This window comes from Cylas formicarius, unplaced genomic scaffold (genome assembly GCF_029955315.1).
Source record: "Cylas formicarius isolate icCylForm1 unplaced genomic scaffold, icCylForm1.1 PGA_scaffold_6__28_contigs__length_40554024, whole genome shotgun sequence".
Taxonomy (NCBI): Eukaryota; Metazoa; Arthropoda; class Insecta; order Coleoptera; family Brentidae; genus Cylas; species Cylas formicarius.
In genome coordinates, this window is record NW_026844347.1 from 8244751 (window position 1) to 8268905 (window position 24155).

Below are 24155 nucleotides of genomic sequence, written 5' to 3' on the forward strand. Positions count from 1 at the left end.
GCTAATTTGTAATTGATGGCCTCTTGCTACCCGAGAAAACGTTTCAAGGTTGTCGTTTAAAAGAGCACACATGCTTGTCGATTTTCTTTAGGCATAAATGATATTTATCATCTGCCTAAACATGGTTAGTACAATGCCACACATTTTATCAACTTGAGTAGTATATATTGTGAAAAGAGGACCCACAATGCTTCCCTGTAGGAAACCAGCCACCACATCAATTTGTTGTCAAGAAGAACCTACTGTTGGATATCAAAAAGCCTCAAATTCAAATCCATCAATAATTTGTTGAATCAAATAGCGTAGTAATGTCCAACAACACAGCCACACTGGTGCTTGATTCTTGTCAACGGAGTGAAGAACGACTTATATTTTAGAAAAATTTGATCACCCATTAATCTTTGATAATGCTTCAGCGAGTAGATAGAAAACGTGCAGCTTACATATAATAATATAAGGCAAAGCTAGGCTAAATTCCTCACACATCAAAAGCGGTTTTTATAAAGCAGTAAGTCAAGACTTTCAGAAATAGTGTATCCAAAAATACCGTCTAATTCACAAGGCAGTAGTACCAATGTTAAACGTGGCAGACTCGAAAAAACTTTTAGTGAATGTAGTTATTCAAGAAAAAAACACGAAGAGCTATCGCCACCTATTGTCTTAAAAGTACACAAAGAAGATATTCCACCGGGCACTTTGTTGAAAAAGGCTACCGAATCTCTTAGTAGTGAAAAACCCAAGGGACTATCAGCAGATCAATCACTACCATCGTTGGTAGATACGAACTCAACAACACATCAATATGGGTGCAATGGGCGCAATTAGAGAAGCTAAAAAGCAGTATAATTCAGCTGGAATGAAACAGAAACGTCAGAAACGTCTGCAGAGATTGAACTTCAGGTACTTATAGATCATACTGTAGTGCGTTTATACAAGCCACAAGAAGTAGTTTTAAAAACATTAATTTTAAATGAACTGAATAAAGTGGGGTTGTGACGGTTCAGATCATTGTAGATTTACTGAAGATTATAATAAAAACTAATACGAAACAGTTATTGGTTAAGCAGCTTAATTGATACCAGCAAACTGAATTGTTTTTTTGTAGGTATATTGCATTAAGATTAAAATCAAATGTTATTTAATCATCAACATTCAATTACATTGAATAAAAAATTATTGCCTTCTTAATCTTGTCCGCGTAGTCGATTGAGTTTTGTGTCTTTTTTTTTTTCTAAGGGCAAGATTTCCTTCAACAAAAATTTTTAATTTTCCCAATCAATTTTTTTTGTTTGTCAGATATATATTTTGTTTCAGCTAATATTCTTGCAATATATTAGGCCTTCTAGACTATCATCATCATCACGCTGCCTATCCACTTAATGGATGTTGGCGACCACACGCTGAAATTGGTCTCTATCTCTTGCCGCGTTGACAAGTTCCCCAATTGTTTTTAGACCTGTCCATTGTCTAATGTTCCTTGCCCATGACATCTGTTTCCTTCCTTTTCCTCTCTTGCCATCTATTTTACCCTCTAATATGAGTTGTAACAGCTGATACCTATCATGTCTAAAAATGTGTCCGAGACTATATGAGAACTATATTACTGGCTGAGTATAATTCTATTGTGTCTGCTGATCGACACTAAAAAGGTCGAGAATCCTTTTTGCTACATTTCTGATTTGTACAAATTTTATTGCTTTTTGTTTGACAAATAATTGGTAATATTATTATTATCTCCCCATGCGCTTTTAAAGTTCATGTTAAAAATATCATTTGCATAAAAATACTCAGATCGTTAAGAAGCCTCCTTTATTTAATATTATTGTTAAGTTTTTTGTTTAGCATTTGAATTTCATATTTTTGCTTTTTTAAAATTATTTATTTTATTTTTTATTGTTTATATTACCCGATACACATTTTCCACATTTGTCTTCCAACGTACAGTAAGTAATTGGCGTTAAATTCAAATTGCGCTTCTTCATTCGCGTAATTGAACGAACAAATATTATTTTTATTTATATTAAAAAATTGCATTTTAAACCAAAGCGTACGTCTCATTCGTCAAGTGCGACGAAATGTGTAAGTTGATTCATATATTATTCCGTTATAATGGAGCGACCACTTCCCAAACAATGGCCGTTGAACAATTTTGAAACAATACGGTAGAATTTCGCTCGCTTCTAAGAGAAATACGTTTTCCATTCGCGACTTTTACCGGGCGTTTCGCAAACTACCATTAATAAAAAGGGGACCCCGAGGCCTCCATTATTCAAAACTCGAATCCTAAACTCAACTCTTCGAATATAATTCGTCGATAATTCGCTTTCCTTTTTAAAGGAAAAAAAATCAAGGCATAAGTTCTAGTCCGCAACGCGGTCGCAAATTGAGGTATAGTATGTTCCAAAATATTTCTTTTCTAATGAAGCACAGGTATAAAAATTATTTAATAAATTTAGTATCTGCAAAATAGGAAAATACGGTAGCGATACAAATCATTTATGGGTATAGTGTATCTCAAAGTATATCTTCTTGAGTATTGTCGGACCCTGCCCAAAAGTACCTATTGTGTAACAATATATTTACTACTAATCATTTTCCTAGATATTTGTATTGCTCCCTAATCTACGATTGTCAACTACATGTTCAGCAAGTTTTTTTTTAATCATTACTTCAAAACCCTCTGAATTAGAAGTAGTTTTCTTTTGTAGTAAGCAACACATATTTCAGGGTTTTTTGTCTACCTCTCCGCCCCATAGTTTTGTAATTGCTTCAGTTTTGAAGCAAATTTTCCGTTATAAGCATTTGCTAGTATGCGGTTTATGTCAGTAGATCATATCGGTAGAAGCCTGGGTCATAGATTACCTGGTTGAATACCTTACCAGAAAGAACGCTGAGGATCGACTAAGGGAGTACAACTTGTAAATATAACTAATAATATGGATTTATATTCTCTTTTCTTTATTGATTTTTTTTATTACAAATAACCAAAGGACTATGTGGAGTGAGATCTTACTTGAAAAACAAGGGTGCCTTTACAATATGTAATGGTAAGTCCAGGTGAATTTGACTTTCATTGTTTTTTCTTATTTAAAGAGGGTTCGTCTTCAATGTACCAATTGTGTGATTAAGTAGATAGCTCAAATTGTTAATAATTAAATAATTTATACGAGCAACTGTATATTATTTATTTATATTGTCATTTAATTATTGCTTCTTGGTCAGCAATACGAAAGTAATAAGAAAAAGAACTAAAACCTATCCAACCATACTTATCCAAACCTTCCATCGAGTCTACGACCTTGTTGGCCAGGCGAATAGCTGCCCTAAGCTGTAGGTTTTATGCTATAGTCATTTACTTGACAGTAGCAGATTGAAGATATATCGTTACAATTGTTATCAACAACCAATAATTTATTCATACGAAAACGACAAGACAGGGCCGGGTCAGGTATCGGTTTCTTATGAGTATATCACTAATTTTTCGGTTTTCTTGCTTCGAAATCACTTGGCATTAGATGCAAAGCAAATTATGGAAAATGTGTATAAATGTTTAGTAAGTAGAGGATTCATTAAACAAGAAGCTTTGAAAGAATCCTGCCTACTTACAAAAACGCCAATGTCCTGAGTAAAAAATATCGTGAACAGGTAAACAAGATATGAGGAAAAGGAAAATATATTCCGACTTTATAAAAACTGGAAAAAAAGCCACAAGAAGGTGAAGCCAATATAATTATTAGCCCTGTTACCCTCGATAGGGTAAGTTGGTAATTGAATCGCAGCGATTGAAATGCCTGTAGGAAATTAAAAAGTATAAATCCGAAAACAGGTGCACAATTAACCTAATGAAACTTGCTTCGATACAAACAATGATTTCAGTAAAAACTGTCAGACAAAATCCACACTGAATCAGAGGGGGGACTTAGGGACTTATTCGAAACTGTTTGTTGTTCGTCGTGAAAAATATTAAGGACCCTTAGCTTGGACTATCATCAAAATCTTTCAAAAATTAGTCCGGATAACAGTTCAATTCTTATTGAAAAAGGCAAGCTATTATAGCCGCCTGCTATCTATATAGTAGACTGCATAGTTTTGATTTGGAATTTCTTGTTGAATCAAAAGCATTACGCTGTTTAACTTAAGAAGGGTTTATTCACGTAAGCACCACTTACATAAAAACCTAAAGAAAACGATATTCGATGAAGGGGCAAAAAAAAAGGCACGTACACCCGCACCTGTAATCAATTTTTTTGGGTCCCCTCCTTTTCCGGATAGCGCCTAGATACGTGCTAATACCCGCTTTAACTTTTTTGTTCCATTTCTCTTATTTTTCATTTTTAATTAGAATTATAAAACACTCAAGATCCTCCCGCGTTGAAGCTGGGTCAGCTTCGATAAAGGAGGAAGAATAAAAATTAGACATAAAATTTAATTGTTTTTTGCATTAGTCGCAGCTGAATGTTGATTCGTTAAAAGACTTAGCTTAGTTATTAAAATAGAATAATTATTATTAGAGTAAGTTTGCCGTGACCTCCCTCGTTAGCCTCCAGTATTTGCTTAACGTTTCGGACAGTTGTATCACTAACCGTTATCAAGTGTAAACTAAACTTAATTCTAAGGCTACAAGGATTACATACTAGGCGACGGCGCTCATCCATGACGAAATCGAGTGTAGTCAAGCGTGAAGTTGTTCAACTAGAACGCCAGCATTATTGCGCCTTATTAGAGGTTGCCAAATTGATGGTATATCCACGCTTGGATTGCTGAAGAGGTTTTCATTGTTTCTAATGAAAACTGCTTTTTTAAATTTGCGCTTTCTGCAATGATGCTCTCTGTGAACAACCCGCGGTCTGGACCATTGGATGTTGTGTTGTTTGGTCCACATATGTTCTGCGATACCTGATTTTTGCGTTTCACCCTTCATTGTATGTTTCTTATGTTCTTCAACTCTTATTTTTAAAGGTCGTTTGGTTTCGCCAATATATGACTCTCCGCATTCACAGGGTATCTGGTAGTTACACTCTTTCTCTTGAGTCGATGTTTCAGGCTTTGTTTTTGTGAGTACACTTCTTAATGTTGATCCAGATTTAAATACAGTTTTAACTTGATATTGTTTAGCTATTCCCCTAATCTTTTCTGATATTCCTTTCACGTATGGGATCGTCAAGAGAGAAAGAGTATCTACCTCACATGGTTCTGGTGTTGTTTCCCGCTTACAGTTTGTTATTATTTTTTTAAAGATTTTTCGGAGTAACCGTTCTGAAGCAAATCTTTTTTAATATTATTCAATTCGGCATCGAGAGATACTTGGTCTCTACATATTGTGATTGCTCTTTTGCACAGTGTTTTAATTATTCCTAGTTTGGTTGCTTCAGAATGGTTAGACTCAAAATTTAGATACTGTCCTGTGTGGGTAGGTTTCCTATATACAGATGTGTTAATAGAACCATTATTTCTACTCACTGGGACGTCTAGAAACGGTAGACAGCTGTTCTTTTTTTTCTCATTAGTAAATTTAATTGATGTTCGCAAAGAATTAAGATGATTGAGAAAAGAGTCTAGCTGTCTATCGGTTCCACTCCAGGTAATGAAGGTATTGTCACCATATCGAAGCCAGATCTTAGGTTTAAGAGTTGCAGTGCTTATGGCGTGAGTTTCAAACCACTCCATGTATATGTTAGCTATCACTGGAAAGAGAGAAGAACCTATCGGCAGGCCATCATCTTGTGCGTGAAACTTATCTTTGACTTGAAAGGAAGAATTATACAGACAGCACCTCAGTCCTCGATTTTTTTGATAATATTCCTGCGTATTCATTATAACTGTGGCATTGCCCTTATCTGCTGGGAAGATCTTGATGTTTCTATCCTTCTGCAAGTTCTTAATGGCTCCTTGTTCCTCTTTGATTATATTCCTCGTCTGTTTTCTTGTTTTCTCAAGAACTGTCCGAACCTTCCACCGTAGTTCATCTGCTTCGGGTCCTTCCAGTCGCACCGTTTCAGGTATTGCAGAACATGTGTGGACCAAACCACACAACATCCAATGGTCCAGAGTGCGGGTTGTTCACAGAGAGCAGCATTGGAGAAAGCGCAAATTTGAAGAAGCAATTTTCATTAGAAACAATGAAAACATCTTCAGCAATCCAAGCGTGGATATACCAACCTTTAATAAGGCGCACCAATGCTGGCGTTCTAGTTGAACAACTTCACGCTTGACTACACCCGACTCTGTCATGGATGAGCACAGTCGCCAAGTATATAAACCTTGTAGCCTTAGAATTAATTTAGTTTACACTTGATAACGGGTAGTGATACAACTGTCTGAAATGTTGTGTAAGTTAAAAATAAAGACAATGGAAGTTCGATAACCTTTTAGTATTTCTAGCCTCCAGTACTTAGACCACAGGCAAAACGAGATCATTACCCGTTAGATATACTTTGTCGCGAAGCCACTGTGCTATTTTATAGTCTTATTGAGGTTACATACACCAGCACTTCAAAAAATATTGCATGGTAGTTAAGTTCCAATGGGCTATTGAATTACAAATAGTCTCTATTTGATACAGGACTGTTGAGTGTAGTTTGACTGCGCATATGGTACTTCGCGCTATTAATTGTGGATTCCCAAAGGCCTCCCCAGTGAGGAAATGTTGGGGGAATAAACTTCCACGTGGTGAAATCGAAAAAAGTGGTATTCTAAAATAATTCATGTATTTCTTTTAATTCACTTTTGCGCAGGAAAAATTAGCCACAGACTATTGGAAATAAGTTGCGAATTCATCAACTAAATGCGATATTCCATTGATTATTTGTGTTTTAAACGAACAAAGGACTAACATTATTTAATATTGGTGGGAATTAACATTAAATATTTACAGTCATGATCAAGCCTTAAATGTATGAACTCTCTACAACAGTATTTGTATTTGTACAGCAGTTATTAATAATCCCATATCTCAAAATCCTCAAATATTACATAAAATAAATAAGTTAACAAATAATGTTTAAATTTACAATGCATTTCAATTTCAATATCACATAGTACATGACATACCACCAACAAAACCTTGTTGAGTATCTAGTACCAAGCTCCTCTCTGTAAAGACATTTCTCATAGTAGAATGTCTGCTAAATTGCTTTCGCATAAAGGAGAAACGTACACAAAAATTAATTTTCACGACCAATTTATATCGAAAGTGGTGTCATAAATTCAAATAGAAACGCGATTCGGAGTGACAACGGGATTTGTAACACGACGGACGTACAAACCATTTCCGCAATAACCGCAGGAACGTTTCGCAGGATTTCACGATTTTAAATTCCCACTGAAAGATATTTTATCTTTAACGATCGAAATAACTTCTCTCGGGTCGAGCTGAGAAATTATGTGGCAACTTTGTTACATTTTGAGGATTTTTCCGTTCTTTCTTATCGAAACTTTGAAATGCGGCAAAAGTTGGAAATCCGTCTGGAAAAACCACACTACTATATTCGAAATTTAATGAATGAAGGTAGAAAAGTTAGCGGACAGCTTCTAAAAGTTACGTGTCCTGCATAGTGCTAGTGGGATATTGCAGTAACATTCATAATTCAAAAGGTATATCAGCTTATTGTCGCAAGACTTTAAGAATCGGCAAAACGATAAAAATCAAGAAAAATCACTACTATAATTACGATACTAATAAACTGGTTTTGTAGCTATTTTAGACCACTTACCATCTTACAGTTTCGTTGATAGCTTGAAAACTCTTATGGGCCACCATACGAAAAATATGGATATTCCTAGGCAAAGCATAACCGTACTTACTACACTTTTGCAATTGTTTGCTGACTCCTAAAATACTTGAGAAGTATAAAAAAGTGCCGAAGATAGCAGAAGAGAATATATATATATATATATATATATATATATATATATATATATATATATATATATATATATATATATATATATATATATACATATATATATATATATATATACATATATATAAATATATATATATATATATATATATATATATATATATATATATATATATATATATATATATATATATATATATATATATATATATATATATATATATATATATATATATATATATATATATATATATATATATATAAACTAGCCAAAACTAGATTACCCGCTAATCACTAAGTTAATGGTTCTTCTAACTTAAGTCATGGTTTGAATATTAAAATATTAAAATAGATATGGAAAATATAATATCATTAGGTAGATGTTGAATAATAGTATATTATGCAACAAGTGCGGTAAACGGCATTTGACTCACCAGTTTGTCACGAGCGAAGCGAGTGTTTAATAAACGAGTGAGTTTAAAAGTCTACCGAACGTGTAGCATACTATACTTTTTCTACGAGCGTTAGTTTTTAGGTACATTTTCGCAAAACAGGAATGCATTCACTGACATGACCGTCAGAATTGACAAACGTCAAAATTCTAAGCTTGGGAAATATCTCCGAAAACATCCGATTGCTCCCAAACCCGTGCGGTAAAATCCCGGAAATGTCCGAAGTGGCTCGAATTCGTGGAAAACGAATCTGACGTGGTCAAGTGACGCTTCCCGCACGCTAGATCGGTGCGTAATAAAGTATTTTACAGACAGGAGTAGAAAAATAATTTTTCCCACGCTTTCAATTTTGACGTTTGTCAATTCTGACGGCTATGTCAGTGAATATATTCGTTTTGTCTTTCGAAAATGCACCCAAAAACTAACGGTCGTAGAAAAAATATAGTGTGCAACACGTTCGCTAAAATTTCTAAGTCACTCGTTTATTATACACTCGGTCCGCTCGTGTCAAATAAACTTATGAGTCAAATGTACATACCGCACTTGTTGCATAATATACTAACTATTAAAATTCTTCTGAGAAGCGCTTATATTTTTGGTAATTATAAGTTTCTTATACGCAATAGGAGTAGTTTAAGTAATAAGTTCCGAATGTGCCATTTGCCTTTAAGTACATTTTTAAAACCTACTCAATGTTGTACCATCGACAAATTATTAATTTTTTTACACGTTTATCTCGTTTATTAAACCGCTCCTTCCAAATAAACTCGTGACTCAAATGGCGTTTAACACACTTGTTGCATAATATACTACGTTAGCTTTATTTTACGCCAGTGTCTCCGGCGATATCCATAGCATAGCTGCCAATATGTTGACAGATTTAAGTCCGATTTCTTTTTCCTATATCTTTAAAATTTTCACGGCATAATGAACTCTCCCGGCAAAGAATTACATATTTTCTAAAGAAGATGTAGATTTGTTTTACGAAAGCATTATTTCGTGTGTTATTATTTTTTTCACTTTGAAGGTTATATTGTTTCAGGTGTCGTTCTTTTCCACGAGCCCTGAGCTGAGCAACAAACAGCGTTTCGAGTATTTTTCGCGGACAATTCCGTCGGATCATTATCAAGTGAAGGCTATGGTGGACATCGTTCTTCAAATGGAATGGAGTTACATTTCAATAATTTACGAGGAGTCAAACTACGGAATTAAAGTAAGTGAGTCATTCATTTAGTGATATAATTTGGATCAACTACACTTTTTACAAAACTTCAGGATTCCTTCTGCGTCGGTTTTTGTTGAGTCGAAATTGCTAACGTTTGGCCATTCATCCTGTTTGCTTCTTCAGAGCTTGACTGAAACTGGCTCTCATTTCACTCTATACCTGCTTATGTATTGTTTGAGGGGGGCGGAGTTAAATGAGGGGCATAAACACCCTCTCGGATGACTGATTCCCATATTGGTGAGTCGCGGTTAAGGTTATTAGATTGCTTATAGATTTCTATAGACTCTAGATAGTAGAAGAATTTATTACATGCAAGAATTTTAGCGTTTTCGGCAACAGCAGAAAAGTTTATCATGTTCTTTGAGCCCAGTTGGTATTTTTCGTCCGGTCTCTTGAATATATTCTTTGCAGCAAATGCATGGCAATGCTGTAAACTCCTGGCATCTCAAATGGAATTTTGTCTTTGACGGATCGAAGATGTAGTAACTCTGGTTATATTTCTTTAGAACTTTTAATATGTGGTCAGTGATGTTTTGAATGTAATGAAGTGGGGGTTATTTTCGACATCATTGCTATTGGAAGGTGGTGGTGAAGTGTATTTTGTGATGGAACGCCTAATATCATTAATGTGGAAATTATTAGAGAGAAGAGCAGAGGTAAAGTGTTTTAATTCTGGGTTCAGTGACTCTGGCTGAGATAGTTTTACGACTCTGTAAAGAAGAGAGATGATAACAAATGATTTTTGGGCCAGATGGTGATGTTACAATGCATTAGCTATCGATCTGTGTCCGTAGGATTTCAATAAACACAATGACCCAATGTTAGGTCTAATTTTCTATTAATAAGAATATCTAAGAATGGAAGGTTATTAATAGTTTCTAATTCAATGGTAAAACGTATGTTAGGGTATATAGAGTTTAAAAGTCTAAGAAAATCTACTAAGGATGAGCCAAATAACAAAAATATCATCAACGTAGTGTTTCTATAATTTTGGTTTAGATTTAGATAAAAGGTGTCGAGAGCTTTCTTCTCAAAGGGTTCCATAAATATATTCGCGATAACTTGTGACGTTTGTTCAAAAATTAATAGGGACTATAGTAAAGAGGGATTCTACGTCGAAACTAACCAGAATATCTTATGTATCTAATGAAATGCTTTTTTAATTGTCCAGTAAAGAACTAAGTACGAAGCTATCAGTTTTCTCTGTAAAAGGTTTTAATAAATAAATGTAATAAACGGTGGTGGCAATAGCTCAAAGGGGTTTGTGAATCTTTGGGAATCCGAAGAGACGAGGAATTTTAGAGTCATGAGGGGTGAAAGACTTTTTCACGGAGTCTGATAAAGAAGAAGCCTTAATAACAGATTTAAGGTTGCGTTCCATAGATGACGTAGAATCTTTTTTAAGTTGAAGATATGATCCGTCTGTAAGAATATATTTAATCTTTTCCTGATATTCATTTGTGTTCATGACCACGGTAGCATTTCCGTTATCTGCTTTTAAGATTACAATGTCGGGATTAGATTTTAAAAATTTTAGGGCAACCTGAACGCACCTTACCTCTGCTCATCTCCCTAATAATTTCGATATTAAAGATATTAAGCGTTCCATAGGCCGAAAACAATCTCACACTTGCCCCTTACTGCCATTCCTTACATTCAAAACAAGACTGACCGCATATCAAAAACTTTAAAGAATTATAACGTCATAACCAGATTTTCTATTTGTCCAAAAATCTCTCAATATCTTGGATCCATCAAAGACAAAATTCTATTTGAGATTCCAGGAGTTTACAGCATTCCATGCACAAGCGACAAGAGATTGAAGAGGCCGGACGAAAAATATCAACTAGGTTAAAGAACATGAAAAAGCCTTAAGACTAAAACAAATAAACTCAGTTGCCATCCATTCTTCTGCCGTCGAAAAATCCGAGAATCTATAGAAACCTATAAGTAACCTAACAATCTTAACCGCGACTCAGGTCTCAACCTGTCACCAATATGGAAATCAATCAACCCAGGCGGTGTTTATGCCCCTCATTTAGCTCCGCCCCCTCAAACAATATATAAGCAGCTACAGAGTAAAATGCGAGCCAGTTTCAGTTAAGCCTGGAAGAAGAAAAACAGGATGATTGGCGAAACGTTAGCAAGTTCGACTCAACAAAAACTGACCCAGAAGTTTTGTAGAAAGTATTACAGTAGCCTGTGGAAGTTTCATTTGAAAAATGGATCAACTATACTTTTAATGCATTCTCATTTCTTGTAATCAATATGCAAACTAAAAAAGTTGCTAATTCAAAACGCTTGTTTTTTATATAGCCAACTTCTTTTTGAATTTGATTGAGAATTTGAAGTATCCTCTATAAATATATCGATAGGCCTAGTTCCATTCACTAAGTATATGAAACCAGCGTGTGCGGTTTTCTTAATATCGGCCAATTCTTCTAGGTACGAAAAAAAAGGGGAAAGTCGTTGATCTCAAGCGTCTTCTCTTATTCACTGCGTTCTTTGGCTCCACGGATTAACAGTAACAAACAAAAGTTTGGGACTAAACGAATTTTGCGGGAAAGGAAACGTTATTTCCAGGTACACCTTCGCGTGATTTGATTTTCCCCGGAAAGCTTTTTTACTTTTTTGCCTCGGTTGGGTAACGATGTAATCCTTTTGTTTGCCTACACGGAAAAAGGGATACTTAAATTGGAGGCGTATACTTTTGATTTTCTATGTAAATTGCCTTTTGCAAAGAAGGTTTTTTTTTATGTTTTCTCATCGTCCGAAAATATCTTATTATCTGCAAATAACTACGAAACAAAATCTGTTTATTAGAAAGATACGCAATTTCTAAACCAATCAGAAATAATAAAACATTATTTTTACTTTCATTTTAGCCTCATGGTTTATTTTCGTAGTTTATACCGATTCTTAAAAGTTAACTCATAATTTTAAATCGTTATTATAAGTGCAACTTCCTAAGAAAAAAAGCTTTTGAGTATCTCGTTGTGATATTGCAATAGAGTTAATTAATTAAATAAAAAAATAATAAACAAATTCCTAATTAAAACCAACCAATCCGCATTTGAGATTTTTAATATAATAACCAACGTTAATAAATAGATAATAACAATTCACATCAAGTGACGTTACTATGTAAAGTAACATTAAAAAAATATTTTGAAGATATTCTTTGTTTTAAACATCTGAAAAACGGTGACCCAGAAGAATCGAGTTCTTAGTCTGCGTAATTCGCGTAAATTTAAAGAATAACGACAGCATTGGATCGGATCAAGGGGACCGAATATAGACGATATGTACCTAGTCGTAATATTCTATGGTTATCTGCCCAGAACAGCTGTGGGTGCAGTTTTGTTAAGATAATAACAGATGAAAAATGAGAGAGAGTGCACATAAACATCATTTTAAACTGTTCACACACACACACACACGTTTTCTGTATATATTTTTTTAATGAATGGAAGTTATTGAATTACACCACTATCATTCTGCTGAACAAATTTCAAGGAAAAAGCTATGCAGTGACATGAAAAAACATATTTTTTTATTGTATGTTTTATTTAATGTCTTTTGTCTCCTGCAATTTTTTTATTAATACCGTCTCCAAATAAAATAATAAAAGCTAAAGCAATGTATTTTATGTACAGGATATCGAAGACCTAAGAAATCGGATATTTGCTTATTGTGTTGTCATAATAACTATATTACGGACTCAATGTACAAAATTTTGGGTTTGGTTTCGACTTGGGTGGTCTAGGTGTTTATTTGTTTTTATTAAGAACATATTTATTCATAGTGTACGCATGGTACAAAATACAACTGTAAAATATTTTTTTCGACGTGCAATGCGTTAGATTTAATTTTTTTATTTGAAAACTGCTTTATGAAAAAATTGCAGTAAACAAAAATTTTCCAATAACACCCTACTATTAAAACTTATTTTTTCCCATGTCATTGTGCAAACTTCTCTTCAAACTTTAAACTCGTTATTTTTTTTAAACAAGATCAAACTAATTCAATCCTCTCCCACTCGTGTAAAGCAAATCGATATCAACTTCCAATACTTGGTACTCTTTAAGGTATTCGGTTTTTTAAAAATAAACATTTTGACGAGGAAAACCTCAGCAACAAATGCAGAATGAGCAGCAATTTCCAACTTTGCCAACAACCATTGGAAAATTACTATAATTCTAATTTTAAACACTATGGTAAAGTTAGGTTAAATTCTCCTCCGTCTGCCTTCCACTCTCGAGACCTTTGACAATTATCAAACAATATACGACTACAGAATATACCTAAGACCACTAAGTTTTACAGTTCAACGTATAACTCTCTCGCATATAGTATTTTTCCGCCTATACTAAATTCAATACTTTTACACAAAAACTTCTTAATATTCAAACGTAAGCATGTAGGCAAAAGCAAATCAAAGCTATACGCTCACTTTCCCGACAACTTTTCGCTGAGCAGGTTATACAAATTAAGTTTCCCCGTTTCGCTTCTCGTTCGTATAGAGAAATACGTGTTCCCGGCCCGATTCCGCGGAAACCTAAAATCACGAATGCAATTTTAAGGGATTGCATGTCTTTTATTCTACCCCAAACTGGATATTGCTACTTTTTATTCTGCATTGTTCGTTTGTACGTGAATTGAAACACGAAATTTTACTCATGGAATTTTGCGAAGCAAGTAACAGGCGGCGCATTAAATTGTTGCAATGGAGCCGGCGAGCGCTCTTAGTTTATCGAAAAAAGATAGCTCACCGCAATTTTTATTGCATCAAGAGTTGCAGCCGGCTGTGATTATTTTTTTAGCAAAAATATTAACTGTTGGGCGCACGAAAAATATTACTCAAGCCGAGAATATAAAATAGTATTTTTTACTTGCTTTTAGAAAAGGTTGGTAGGGTTGGGGAATTGACCGGTCAATTTTTTTTTGTGTCATTCGATCAGTCATTGACCGAAATTTTATAAATACAATGAAGTTTTATATTTATTGTACGCTACGTCCCTGTCGCGTCGTTCTAAGAACAAAATGGAGTTGATATTTTTATTGGGATTCCCCGAATCCCTAAGCATAGTATTCAGATTTTCCTTGAAGAGGGTATTAGGTAAAATGACAAACGTATAATAATTTATTATAAAATACATATAATTATTAAATAATGATAGATAACACTCTACAATTGCAGGATGTTATTTACATTTTTGATCGAATTTGTCTAGTCAATTGATCAGCCCCAACACTAAAGGTTCGCAATGTCTCGCATTTGCTTTTTTGTATGGGTAATATTTGTTTATTTACATTTTTGTACTTTTTTCGTACCTTGTACTAAGAAACAAACGTCATGCATTGCAAAATTTCTTTTTTTTTAAACAAATGCTTTTATAAAACATTACTTCGTCATACTGTATAGGGTGGGCCGTTTATCTTAGGACACTACCTTATCTCAGAAACTAGAGGGGATGGAGCCAAAAGTTAAATACAAAAGTTAATTATAAGTTGTTTCGTTTTTCGTGGGCGAGTATCAACTTTCTTATTTTATATAGAACACTTGGTATAGTTCTTTATTTTTGAATTCTATGCAAAATTCTAGATATATTTTGTGTATAAAGTCCTATACCTAAATCTAACCCTGTTTGACATTTTTAATTTTTTATGCGAAAAATGACGTTTGCAAGACGTAAAATATCTGCTAATTTCATTATTCGAAAGCATTCATTGTTTCACGGATTTTATTACATAACATTTCAATACATATTAATATAGGGCAAGCGAAAAATTAGATTAAAAATGAAATTAAAGAAACTGCCCAAAAATTTTTTTTTTAATGGGAACTTTGATAATCTTGTCATATTTAGCATTAAAAATTGAGGTAATTTTATATAATGTCGTATATGCCTAATATTTTTACTTTTTCAAATATTTCTATAATATGCTGTTACCAGACTAGTTCAGTTAGTATAACTTGGCTATGACAGCGTTTGAACAAAACAAGTGCTAGAACGATGTCCCCTTGGACGCGTGTTTTATTGTTGATTACTGTCATAATTCAAATATTTCTTAACACATTATTGATTAATTGATTTAGCGTTTATAAATTTTAACCTCGAAAAAAGAAAAAAAACTACTTTATCATATTTTCAATGATGAACAGCAGCAACTTAATATTTTGTTGACACCCCTAAGAATTCAACCCGAAATCCGTCTTTAGATTTAGATGTCAAAAGAACAACGCTTGGAACGAGCCTTCAAATAAAAAACTGGAAATCCTATAAACTCTGTCCAATGCAAGTAGAGCAACGGGATGACAACATTAGGTTAGATTTTTGCAACATCTTATGGAGACACACTTTTCAGAAAATATATCTGCTAATATTTTTTGGACAGATGAGTCAACTAAAATTTTAAATAGGAAAAATACCCATTGCTGGAGCACCAACAGAATTTAAATTCACAGCGCTACTAAGAGCTCTTAAATATTATCCATCCGTTTGTTGAAAATGAAGTGCCTGAAAGAGAACGACGAAACTTAATTGGCACTTACTTAAATGCACACTTGGGGAAGAATGGTAGTTACGCTTGGCCTCCAAGGAGTTTCGAGTTAACTCTCCTAGATTTTTTCTGTGGGGTACACTTAAAGATTTAGTTTACAAACACAAACCGCCAACTGCGGAGGAACTTAAATATAGGATAAGAGAAGGTATTGGATATTTAAATGGTGCTGAATCTGTTAGAAATGCCATTATGTATTTAGAAAACAACTGTTACAATAATTATTATCCTTTGTACTTGTTTTGTTCAAACGCCGTCATAGCCACCTTACACTAACTGAACTTATATTTCAACAGCAAATTATTTGTAGAAGGCAGATGTTTAAAAGAAAATATTTCAAAAAATAAAAATATTAGGCATATACAACCTTAATTTTTAATGCTAAATATGACAAGATTATACAAATCAGTAGTTTCCATTAAAAAAAAACTTTTTTGGGAGTTTTTTAATTTCATTTTTAATCTTACGTTTCGCGCACCCTGTATTAATGTGTATCGAAATTTCTTATGAAATCCGTTATTCGCGTCCTTTTTCTTCAACAAAACTTACTCAAGTGAAACAATAAATGCCTCCGAATGAAGAAATTATTTTTTTTTTAAGGCGTCAGCAATGCTGTCAGCGTTTTTTAATTCTACATGTCCAAAAACCCCCAGTTATTGAATTTTGATCGCTCCAGACAGTTTTTGAGATATTTCAGACTTCAGGTACTTTTCACTGAAAAGCGATGTTGCCATAGCTCAGTAATTCTTCTTCTCTTTGTTCTTCACAACCAGTTGGGCAAGATTACTACGGCCATTCGCCCGTTACCGATGTCCGTCGATCATTTTTTTCTTTTGGTCACAGATCAACAATTAACAAAAAGCTATTACCAACATTTATTCTCACCTTTCAATATAGGACTTTGACCGATAACAAAAAAAGCGGTCTCCCCCGCTTCCCCCATCCGGATCCATCCAGCCTCCATAACGGCGTGAACAGGAAAAAACAGCGGGGCCGACAACGATTACATCTTAAAAACACTCACTAGACACTAAAAACACTAAATCCACTCAGTGGAAACCGATTCTATAATTTTTGGGGACGATTACAAGGGACTCTGTCGAGAGCGAACGGAGGTTAAACCGTCATGTGCAATGCTCACGACAGAATCCTGCTCAGTAATTAATAAAAACCAAATTTTGAAATTATGGGACCTCACTAAATTCGACTTGCGCAATTCTTTGCAATGAAAATAAATGGCACATTCCATTTTAAACATTGCTATTAGCATTTTTGAATTCTGCTTGTTCAAAAAATCCCAGGTATTGAATCGTATCTTTCCAGCTTTGGCAGTTTTGGCGATATTTAAGGCTTCCCGTATTTCCCACTAACCCGGTATAATAATTCGGAACTTTAAGTGATAACGTTTCGTCCAAAGGTTTGGTGTCATCTCTGTATCCCTACCCAACAAACATTTTTTCCAATTTAATTGCTTCTAGGTAGCAATTTAAATTTTATAATATTGAATCCTAAATGTTTCCGTTATCTAAAAAACCTTTGGTATGGGTTACATCAGGTTTTGTAGTGTTCTTAAAAACATTTTTTTTTATTTCACTTTTGGGGCTTTATAACTAACTCCGTAAAACATTTATAATTCTTAAAGCACCAAATAAATAAGAAATATTATTACAAATATTCTACAGTTAAGAAATCTGAACTTCTGTGCGCTTGGAACGACCGTCAAACACGCTGCTGTTTTCCCAACTTCTTTAATTTGCAAAATTTTAAAAGGCATGTTTAGCTTAATTCTACACTTTATCTCGATATTTATTCAAATCTAGACACACTTTCAAACAACCAATACATAAATAACAACTGAGAAGTGAAGTTTTGATTGGATAATTAACGCTGCACATTTGCGGACTAATAATTTTTCAATTGATTTCACCATTACTTTTAGTTTTATAGCGGTTAAGGGTTTTATAAATACTTATTGGTGATCTATTTCCAAAATTACCTTCGGTTGTATTGCAATAGCAATTGCGCTATAAGACACCGACATAAAAATACTCGAGATGTATAAAGCAGTATCAAAAAGAGCAAATGACATCTTTTATCTTGATTAGATGTATTATTGAAGGTTATATAGTACCAAAAATGTAGAAAAACAAAGAAAACCAGTATTTTTAAGCTTTTATAAAAACCCTGTGAAGGCTATTAAGGTGCTTTCAGGAATATGGAAAAGACTAATAATATTTTTTAAAAAGGATTTCTAACCTCATTTTCCCTGCAGAAATGTTTGTTTGAAAAAAAGGCAGTCAGTTGAGAGCTGCACCCGGTTTGAAGAAGCTGTTGAAAAATTTAAATTTCTTTAAATAATCTGGAAAAAATCAATAAAAATAAATCGCCAGCAGAAACAAGAATAAAAATAAAATAATAACAAACTCATTTTTGTACAGTTTATCTGTTTGAAAAAAGCATTCAGCCTGCGAAGGTGGGATTCTGTGCTCTCTTATCAAATTTGTTGCGGTTAGCCTAGTGGTACCCATAATGTAACTTAACTTATCTTTTAAAGAGGGTTAATTCTCCGAAGCACTAAAAAAAGTCAGTTATTCATAATGATGGAGACAAACCTAAGTCTACCTACCTAAGTCTATTGTTGCTTAAAAATCTTCGAAAAATGCATTTATAAAGGATACGATTCGCTACCGACTTGTTAGTGCAACAACAACTTCCATACAGTCCACGATTAAATACGCTATCTTCGCATTAACAATGTCCTTGTCTCTGTTCTTTATTTGAGGAGTGTTTTTGACCTAATAAGTGTAGAATTGCTGATCGATAAATTTTATGAGTGCGAGATAGCGTGGAATTCCTTATTGCTGGATAACGTCTTACCTCACAGATAGAGAAAAAAAAAACAGTTTGAAAATTAAAGATGTTTCCATTAGTTCATATTATGCTCCGGTTTATTAGTGGCGAACTTCAAGGGGATGGGGTAAGTGTGCCAGGGCTGGTGAGGTTTCCAGCGCGTAAGAAGGAACGGCGAGAACTATTCTAACCAAGCCATAAACATCATTGCAGATCATTATTTCCTAAACTAAACTTATTAACATAACTATATTCCAGAAACGGTCAATATGATTTTAGAGTAAATTTAAATTTGAGTTTGCCTAGACAGGCTGACTAAGGTAGCAAATAATTTTTCTATAACTCACAACGTTTCGAACCTCTAGCCTTAAAATACCTATTTATTTATAATTTTTTTGTATTTGTTTGCATTAAATGGTTTGTTTTATATTTTTATGTAAATATTTACTAAGATTTTGTAAATTCTTACAACCTATATTATCCTATATCCTAAAAAGTCGGTGGAAATAGGGATTTGTCTATTGTCGACTTTTTAGTCGTGCCATATAGGAGATTACGATGACGACATGAATTCGCATGTTTTTGAAGCTTGTATTGGTGAAACGATCAAATATTTTTATCTTGGAGAAAACAAGAAATTATCGACTGAAATTTGAAGATAACGTGATAAAGAATAAACTATTACAATACGCCGTGAAAAAATAGGCAGAAAATCTATGTCGAGGTAAACTGAATCCTTTAGAATTTATATGTGCGCAAGCGAAATAATTTGTAGCAAGATGCAACAGGACATTCAAAATAAAAGGCCTTAACCTACTGTTTGATGACGCTAATAGAGAACTGACGGTAAGCAGTCCAGCATGTTATTAAAGAAAAGGAGAAAATGAGGGATCATCACACTCAGTTCACCCATCATCATGCATGTGTAACTATATCGAAGGAACCAATAACGTATAAGTGATATCTATTATGAAACGACAGCCAAATAAGAAAAGCCGCAACCACCTCAGAACCATTAAAGGATATACACCTCAGAGTAGAAAAGAAAACCGGAATATATAAAACACGTATAAGACTAATTGTCTAATAAAACAAGAGCCAATATCAAAAAATTGAAACAGGCCATAAGAACAACTGAAATGAAAACACTAAGATTAATAATAGAACAGACTAGATAAGTCTAAGTTAGAAACAAATATATCCGGCAAAAATGTGACACCCAAGATATATTAATATGAGGAAGAAGGAGGAATTGACATATAACGAGCGCGGAGGAACACAGACTAGCAAATATGACGACATGGAAAATACAGAAGGAAAAGACCACAAAAAGATGACAGTCAGAATCACAAATAAGGATGAATGTTTCCCAGTAAACACAGGTCTTGGGCCCAACGTAGGAAGAAATAAATAATTCGGACGTTAGGAAAATTGCAATTATTTTTTACCCCTCAAAAACTTGCCCGTTGCCGATATTTAGAGAAAGTTCCAATAACGGACTACTGATTACCATTTATACGAATGTTTTGTAAAAGCATGTCACTTAGCAGAAACCATTTATTACATGAAAATGTATTTTCCTCTGATGAATCATTTTTCATACGAATCGAGTAATTCGGCGAACGGAAAAGTGTTTCCTTAAATTCCCATTAATTTTGGGAGAGTGGAAATTCCCTGTGGAAAATTGGCGGACGACATAGTGGGAATTACCCCTGCTCATATTTTATTTGAATTTAGTACACTTCATATAAAATTGTAATTAATTTTAAAATCATCAATCATAAGTGAAATCAAACTTAATAATAGACAAATATTCTTTCTTTAAATTTTATGCTCCGCTTAAATATGATTGTGTATATATATATATATATATATATATATATATATATATATATATATATATATATATATATATATATATATATATATATATATATATATATATATATATATATATATATATATATATATATATATATATATATATATATATATATATATATATATATATATATATATATATATATATATATATATATATATGTATATAAGCTTTTATTGAAAATTATTCATATATTAAGCAACTTAAAAACTAAAAATGCCAAACTAAAAGTTACCAATTTCCTTCCAACTTCCAACTTCCTAGTGATGCCACTCTTATCCTATTGATTATTTTTCACTTTTCAAAGAAATAAAATCTGGTTAAGTGTACATATTTAGGCGAATTATGTGTATTCTTAGTCTTTCTCGAAATAATACTTGGATAAAAAAATACACTGGTAATTTTTCAAAGAAGCTTCCACGGGCTTCTGTAATACTTTTTACAAATCTTCTGCATTCCCGATGGGTCGGTTGTTACACAATAGATCTAACTTTTTAGAAAACTTCTTTATTCCTCCTGCGTTGGCTTTTGTTGACTCGAACCAGCTAACGTTTCGCGAAACATCCTGTTGGCTTCTTCAGAAGAAGAAGAAGGATGTTTAGCGAAACGTTAGCTAGTTCGAGTCAACAAAAACCAACGCAAGAGGGATTCAGAAGTTTTATAAAAAGTATTACAGTAGCCTGTGGAAGTTTCTTTAAAAAATTAATAGGTCTTGCTGATGTTTCGCCAATCATCTTGTTGCCTGCTTCAGAACGTAACTGAAACTGGTTCTCATTTTACTATGTACTTGCTTATATATGCTCTCGGATTACTAATTCCACAGAAATCTCTAAGGATGACTTTAGAGATTTCTGTGGATTTCCGGATTTTTCTTTGGTAGAAGAATTATCATATAGCTCAAGTCATCTTGATCCTCGGCTATAATTATTTGGTCATTAACAAAATACAGACTATATAGATTGTCATCAATTTGCAACCCCATATATTTATTTCTTTTTTGGCTACTTTTGTAAATCTTCGATCAGATATATTTTAAAAGATGTTTGGTAGTAAAGAAAAAGCCAGTCGTAGACGTCTGGAGGTGATAAAAGCTGGAAAACCTTTTACATCAGTTTCTTATTCTATTCTATTCTTTTAGAGCTTTCCTCAAGTTCGATATCGGAACACTCTCCTAAGCCTATTCTTGATCACAGAAATATGAACTTCCCTATTTCCCTGAATTCTTTACTCGGTGTTTTAGGATGGAATATTTCGTCCATTGCTCTAAAATCAAATTTTTTTTTTTTGGGGTTTGAAGTTATATGTTGTTGCTAAAAAGTAATCGGAAATATTTTGTAGTGTTAGTGAACAAAATAGTATGATCGATTAAACATTAAACATATTTGGATGTATTAAATCAAAAGGCCCGGAGGTTTGTTAATACTAATACTGAAAGAAATTGTTTTTGGGGTTCGAATTTGAAATTAGCAATGTCCGTGCTAAAAATTAATCCGGAATTCTTTGATTGTTAGTACACAAAACAAGTCCGCTAATAAAGTATTTTTTGTATTTCAATTTATAAAATGCAAAATTGCACAATTTGGCAACAAGCCATCGTGGCAAGACAAGCATTTTGTCCCAAATATGTGGAGCCAATGTTTCTGGAATACCATTTTAACGAGTATTTTTGCTATTTGCCGCTCGACTTTGACATTCATTCGTGAAATTATAGGTCACTTCAATAACTTCGTTTTGTGCTAAGCTAAGGTAAATGAGGTTTACTTGACAACACAGCAATTTGTGTTACTTTTCTTTGAAGTTTTCCGAGATAGAGTAATAAGATCAATAGGGTTTTTGCATGTGAAAAAGCATGAAAAGCAAGGATCATGATATTTCTTATATGTCCAAAAATGTAAGAAAAAAAATTGTTTTTTAAATATATAAACGTCGTTAAAGAATTATTGGGTACGTGAGTCAGGTATCGGCTTTTTTAGGGACACAAATTGAATAAATTGAACAGGGTCCTCACAAATGAAACTAGAGAAGTAATGGTGCGTCATTATAAAAGTTTGTTAATATTAGTTCTATGCAAGTTTAATTTACAATCAAAAATATAATATAAAAATTACTATGTCAAGCTTTGAAAGGTCGAAATATATTTTTTTGAGTTTAATTCCCTATTTCTGTTCGATTGCATTTTGTCCCTTAATTTGAAAAGTCACCAAAAATGAGGTTTCGTAATCATAGCGGAACACCCCGTTAAAAAGAAACAGGCTTGTTAGCTTTATTTTTGACAATTTTGACTGTTGTTTCAATGGTCAATCAAAATTGTACTTACCAAAGTGGAAAGTTGGACATTTTCTTAGTATTCCAATTCCAATCGATTTCTAATCGTGCATATTGATGATTGGAAATTTCTCCAAAAATAAGCTACATATTTGAAATACTGTCAAAAATTATAAATATATATTTGCAATAAGAACAAAGATATATCGATTGTATTTTAAAAGTATTTACGTTTAGAAACTACACTTGAAATTTGGTCATTTAAACTTCGCCCCAGGATGAACATTCACGAAAAAAAAAATTAATATTTCATAGACTAGATATGCAAACTTGCAAGTTGATAAAATCTATCTGAGTTTGACATAAAAAAAATGAAAACTAGATATCAAAAAAAGAAAGTTTCATTTTGATTTGTTTTAACATTTTTGAAAATTAGAGTTTGCATGCAGACTTCATCAAAAACATCCATCTTGTAATCATTTTCATATTTTTTCTAAGCAGCAAACAACAAAAATGTCGAATTTAAAATGTGCTTCGAGAGAACAATTCAAACTGCCCATAGTGTCCGCCATAAAGTCCCTCTGGACCCACCTGGCGGTACTCACTGTGGGCCTAGGTTCTTCTTTTGACATGCAATACTCTGCGGTACTAGCGACCTGTATCATAGAAGAATTCTTAATCATCCTTACACACAACAGTGTGCATTTTAATGCCCTACAAGAATATTCCAACCAACTTTTAACTGATGAATTTTTTCAAGAACATCTGACAAAATTTAATGGTTATTTATGGTATGCTGACGCTTGCAAGTACAACAATGTTCTTGCAAGCCGTAATGCCTTCCCATCACTTCGAAGGAGTTTGAGTACTGGAAATAGTGCAGGTAATAAAAAGAAGGGAAGGGATTATTTTGATGGACATATTGTGGAACCTGAATATAAATAATTAATTTTTATAACTATGTTTTAAAATTATTACTTGTATTACCTGCCGTATTACCGAGCAGCAAACCAAAGAAATTCTTACTGATTACAGTAATTTGGTAAAGAATTCCT

General features: G+C 33.4%; 1 protein-coding gene across 4 annotated transcripts in view; it reads left to right on the plus strand.

Annotated features, from left to right (window-relative positions):
- Positions 1–24155, plus strand: part of LOC132702882 (metabotropic glutamate receptor 2-like) — a 410472-nt gene that overhangs the window by 290592 nt on the left and 95725 nt on the right. For all 4 annotated transcript variants that reach the window (XM_060671733.1, XM_060671730.1, XM_060671731.1 and 1 more), the window contains one exon: positions 9357–9527. In XM_060671733.1, the coding sequence (XP_060527716.1) occupies positions 9357–9527 (171 nt within the window). The remainder of the gene's footprint in view (positions 1–9356; positions 9528–24155) is intronic.